Below are 5,437 nucleotides of genomic sequence, written 5' to 3' on the forward strand. Positions count from 1 at the left end.
TAGATAGATAGATAGATAGATAGATAGATAGATAGATGATAGATAGATAGATAGATAGATAGATAGATAGATAGATAGATAGATGAAAATGATTAACAAAAAAAGAGAGATGGAGAGAAAAGACCCACTGAAAGATAAACACAAAACAGAAAGAGCCCTGCCTCTGCGATTCTGAAGAAGCCAAAAGATTTAAAGTCACTATTGTGTGTAACACGGCACAATCATGCTAGTTCATGCAAAAATGGATACTAGGCTAATATTTTAAGATAGGAGACACAGGACCACTAATTTCTGAAGGATCACTTCTCCAAAAACTTTTCAGAGTGAGGAAAACATAAAACAGGTGAAATAGCGCATGTCCCCACCTAGATTTCAAAATTGAATTTCTGAAGTCCGTTTTCTGTGAAAAAGTGAGGGTCAGGTTATTTAGAGCAAGCCAATTTTGGCACTTTCACTGATCCCGAATCTGAAGAATCTAAGAATAGAGGTTTTAAAACAAGCCTCGGAGCAGAAGAAGAGAGGTGGGAGGGCTTTGTGGGCCCCATTTGCACAGCTACGCACAGCTGTGCATCTTCTAGAGGAGAATGCTGCAGAGATATGAAGCACCTGGGTTAGGAAAAGCTGTTTTTTATTGATAAAACCAGACAGCAGTCAGGGCAGCATTGCAGTGTGGGCTCTCAACACTAGCCCTACAGGAGCAGGGATCAAAATGGATTCTTTTTACCTGGGTGCTAAGAGGCTTTTCATGTTCAGCAGGAAAATAGTAGATTTCCTCCGCCTGAACGTTTGTGTTCTCCTTCCAAAATAAAAGAGAAAGCAAGATCAATTTTACGGCTTTTAGATGGAGATGGAAAGGATCCTGGATTCTCAAACTGCTTGTATTATAAATGAAATCTTTGTATAAGTTAAATACCTGAAGGGGCGAAGTAAGACAGCAATGGAGGCCCTTCTGCTACCCAGACGGCTGCCTCAGGCTGTGGTGACTCATGCATTCCTCTGTACCTCGATGCAGAGAGCATGGGGAAATGGCAGCAAAGCTTTGAAACGGGTGTCTGTACACCCTGAACCTAATGGAGATATCAAACTGGATGGGAGTAAATTGTTTTTAATCTGCGAAACCGAGGTTAATTTTCCCACCATCTGAAGAAATAGAAAACGGAATGCAGAGGGGTCAGAACTGGGTGGGTTTGAAGATGGATGCTACAAGCTACGTTTCAGGATTACTAATTAGTGGACACATTCAAAACCCAGGTTCAGTAGATAGCCTTGTTATTATGGTGTAGCACTTACTTTAATGTTTTTAGAATGGGTGACTAGTTCTGACACCACATTATTTCTCAGTACTTAGTGTTGGGTCCCCGGGGGTCACGCAAAGATGGGGGACAGGCCACCAAAGTCTATTAAACCAGAAACAAACTTTACTCCCGGGAAAAAAATAAAAATAAAAATAAAAAATCTCCATGGGACACAAAAAGCTTATCAGCTAGCTGAGACCACAGATAGAGACGGACTTCTAAGGCTATGGCAAAGGACGGTTTCTGAACTCCCTTTTTTCATAGCAAGAAGCCACAAACATCAGGCATGAACAAAGGAATTTTTACAGTTTCAAGGTAAAAGATACAAATTGTGCCTCTTTGCAAGTTCAGTTAACAGAGTGTTTAAGTTACACTAGTTTGTATTTAAGCCATCATTTCTCCCTGGTGCTCCCCGACGGTGTTTTCTGAAACTGCACTTCCCCTGGGGCTGCCAGTTTTGCATAGCAGAGAAGGGTGTGGGAAAATGCATAACTGAAAAGCCATATACACCCCATCATTTAAAGGTTAACTCATCTCACGTCAATTGCTGGTCATGAGCGGCCAGGGCTTATCTGAAAACTGGCCCTCAGTTTGCAGAAGGACTCTAAGTTTGCAGAGGGCCGCTTCATCCTTTCAGACAGAGCTATGGGTGGTAAAGCAGAGTAACCCACTGTTAATAGTTAATCCTTAAACTGCTGAGAAGGCTGCCGACAGCCTGCTCTCATTCTCCTGGGCTTACAACTTTGTATTTTCTAATTTCTACATTCTTATTTCTGGAATCTACATTTTTATATTCTTAATCTTGGGCTCTTAGTTATCATCGTGAAACTTGTAAGGAAATCTCAGGAGGTAAGAGAAGAGAAGGAGATGAGAAGATACTAATTATAAATATTTAAAACAGTTAAGTAGGCCAGGCAGTGGTGGTGCACGCCTTTAATCCCAGCACTGGGAGGCAGAAGCAGGCAGATCTCAGTGAGTTTGAGGACAGCCTGGTCTACAAAGTGAGTTCCAGGATGGCCAGGACTGTTACACAGAGAAACTCTGTCTCAAAAAATCAAACCAGACGAAACCAAACCAAAACAAAGAAATCCAGTTAAAATAGTTATACACTGGCTATAGTGTCCTGAGGAAAAATTAAAATAAGAGTGACTTACTATCTTCAATTTTCATAACAAGTTTCGAGAGGTAAGTATTTTTATCTCCAGTTTTGAATATTATAAAACAAATAGTAAGGTGGATTTTTAAACATGTATTTTATTTTACATGTGTGGGCCTGGTGTAAGTAGGTGTATCTCATGCATGCAGGAGCCCAGTTAGGTCAGAAGGAGGATCAGAGTCCCTGGAACTGGGGTACAGATGGTTATGAGCCACCACTTGGGTGCTGAGAACAAACCGTGGCTCCAAGGCAAGAACTGTAAGCTCTCATGGCTGCTGAGCGTCTCTCCACACTGCTCACATAAGGTACACTGAGGAACTTTCCCAGGGTCTCAATACTCACAGTGGTCAGGGCGCTAAACCCAGGGGAGGCAACGACACCAAGTAGGATTCTTTTCTCTGTGCTGTGCCATCCTGGTAGATGCCCTGGCTGCATAGACCTACTCTGAACAGGTTTTGTCCACTTTCACAAATCTTCTCACTATGAGAGTGAAGGAAGGCGGTTAGTGACAAGGAGTGGGGTTTTACCCCTTGTTCATATGTACTTCATTCTCTGCTCATGCCAGAAAGGCCATGGCTAGTGGTCCCCGGGCATAGACCTGGGTTACTAATCTACACAATCCGAGCCCATGAGTAGACAGAGGAGGACCTAATATAGCTTGTGGCAACAGCAAAATCGTCTCTCAATTCCACAAAGATGCGGTCACCCTTCCCAGTGCAATAAACATCATGATCTTTGTTGAGATTCGTAACCAATTACAGATGTATCTGGGGTTTTTCCACTACATTCTTTGAGATACTCCCGCTCAACTTCATAACAAGTGATGTCACCGCTAAGGGCCTCCAGGGAGCAGAGGGAATTCGTGTGTCTTCAATCTGTGTCCGGATTACAATGGTGTATCTAAGCCACACTCCAGTACTTGAAAAGTCTTTGACTCATTATGTTCTCTGGATCCTTGAGGCACAGCCTTTAAAAAGTCCAAATTTAAATTTTGGTTTATTTACCAGACTAGAATTGCCTACATCCAGGGTTCTAAGTGTTCTTTCGGGAAAATGACACTTGCTTCGTTCCACTCATGTGAAGAAATTAACCATGGAAGATACCCTGTAGCTTGAATCTCCTCTAGCAAGCTTCCCATGTGTCCAGATTCCTAAGGATTGAGGGCAAATCATCGGAGGACCCTGTGTGGAAAGGGGAAAACAGCAAGGCAGGATGGGACCCTTACTTCACCAGACAACTAAAATAATGGGGGTTAGAAATGACTCTTCCAAATAGTTTTTAGCTTTTCATATGTAATATAAAGAATATGTTATTGGTAAGTTTCATGAATTAGCATAGGCATTATGGCCAGAAGTTCTTTTTTTGTTTTGTTTTGTTTTCAACTGACAAATGCAAAACAGTTCTTTATTACTACAGCATATAAAATATTTATAAGTAAATATGTAACACAGTTCAAGTTTAGAGGAATCTCACCAGCCTTCTTCATATAGACATACTTAAATATCTGCTTGTTTGTACCTTAGTGGACACTAAAGGAAAGGCCGTCTAAATGCCAGTAATACATTTAGACATTGAGGTACTTACAGATAGACACATCACTATCAGAGTTTCCATCTAGTTTATTTCCCTTTAGAGAGAAACTGTATTTTACCTTGGGCATCAGGCTCAAACCCTAAGTATGGTGATGTTCACAGCAACTTTGAAAAAACTCTAAACGGCCATTTCCATCTTAATCGCTGGATGTGGATTATAACCTTCAATCTGAAAGTCTTCAACTCTGAAATCATCAATTGTCTCAACTTTTCGAAGAATTTTGAGCTTTGGGAAAGGTCTTGGCTCTCGCTGAAGCTGAATTTTCAGGGGCTCGATATGATTCAGGTAAATATGTGCATCTCCCAAGGTGTGGACAAAATCCCCTGGCTTTAGGCCTGTGGTGTGTGCAATCATGTAGGTAAGCAGGGCATAGCTGGCAATGTTGAAGGGCACACCCAGGCCCATATCTCCCGACCTCTGGTAGAGCTGGCAAGACAGCTCCCCATTCGCTACATAGAATTGACAGAGGGCATGGCAAGGAGGCAGTGCCATCAGGGGAAGATCTTTTGGGTTCCAGGCACACATGATGATTCTTCTGTCATCAGGGCTGGTTTTGATGGTGTCAATCACTTTTTGCAGCTGGTCTACTCCTTGACCCGAGTAATCTGATTCCATATCTTTGTAGTCTGCGCCAAAATGTCTCCACTGGAAACCATAAACTGGGCCCAGATCCCCTTCCTGTCGTGCAGAGAATCCCAGGCTGTCCAGAAAATCTCGGGACCCATTGGCATCCCAGATTCTCACTCCTTTGGAGGACAGTTCTTTAGCATTTGTGGATCCCTTGATAAACCACAGCAATTCCTCCAAAACGCCCTTCCAGAACACTCGTTTGGTTGTGAGCAGAGGAAATTCATCTCTCAGGTTGTATCTCACCTGCATGCCGAACACCGACAAGGTGCCGGTGCCCGTGCGGTCCTCCTTCTTGAAACCGCAGCGCATAATGTGCTCCACCTGCCCCAGATACTGCAGCTCCCCGTGCCCCGGTGCCTCCGCGCCCTGCTGCTGAGCGGCGGGCTGCAGCTTCAGTTAGGAGCCAGCGACCGGCATTGCGGACAGTTAGAGGCGGTGTCGTAGGCGCCAAAGACCGGACCTTCCGCACGCTCTTTTCCCCAGAAGTTCTTGACTGAAGTAAGAACGTGGCATAATAATGTACATTTATAATGAGAGAATGTCATCTTTTGTGCTGTCCCCCAGATCCTCAAAAGTGACCCTGTTAGAAGAAGGGGATGGACCCCAAATGCCATGATCAATGCTGGACATAAAATCATGGCAGAATCAAGCCATAGTGTTTAAGAGCGGTCAGCACACATGACCTTGATCTGAAGTGAATGACGCACATGAAATTTGCTAGCAAGTATTTCTGGAGTAGACGGAAGCAAACTGTTTGGCTGGG

General features: G+C 43.4%; 1 protein-coding gene across 1 annotated transcript; it reads right to left on the reverse strand.

The window, feature by feature from the left end:
* Positions 1-3,959: 3,959 nt before the first annotated feature.
* Positions 3,960-5,091, reverse strand: Tyms (thymidylate synthetase). The gene is given in 1 exon segment (XM_013351587.2): positions 3,960-5,091. A coding segment is annotated over 1 exon segment (930 nt). The 3' UTR covers positions 3,960-4,161.
* Positions 5,092-5,437: the final 346 nt, after the last annotated feature.

Source organism: Microtus ochrogaster, linkage group LG4 (genome assembly GCF_000317375.1).
Source record: "Microtus ochrogaster isolate Prairie Vole_2 linkage group LG4, MicOch1.0, whole genome shotgun sequence".
Lineage (NCBI taxonomy): Eukaryota > Metazoa > Chordata > Mammalia > Rodentia > Cricetidae > Microtus > Microtus ochrogaster.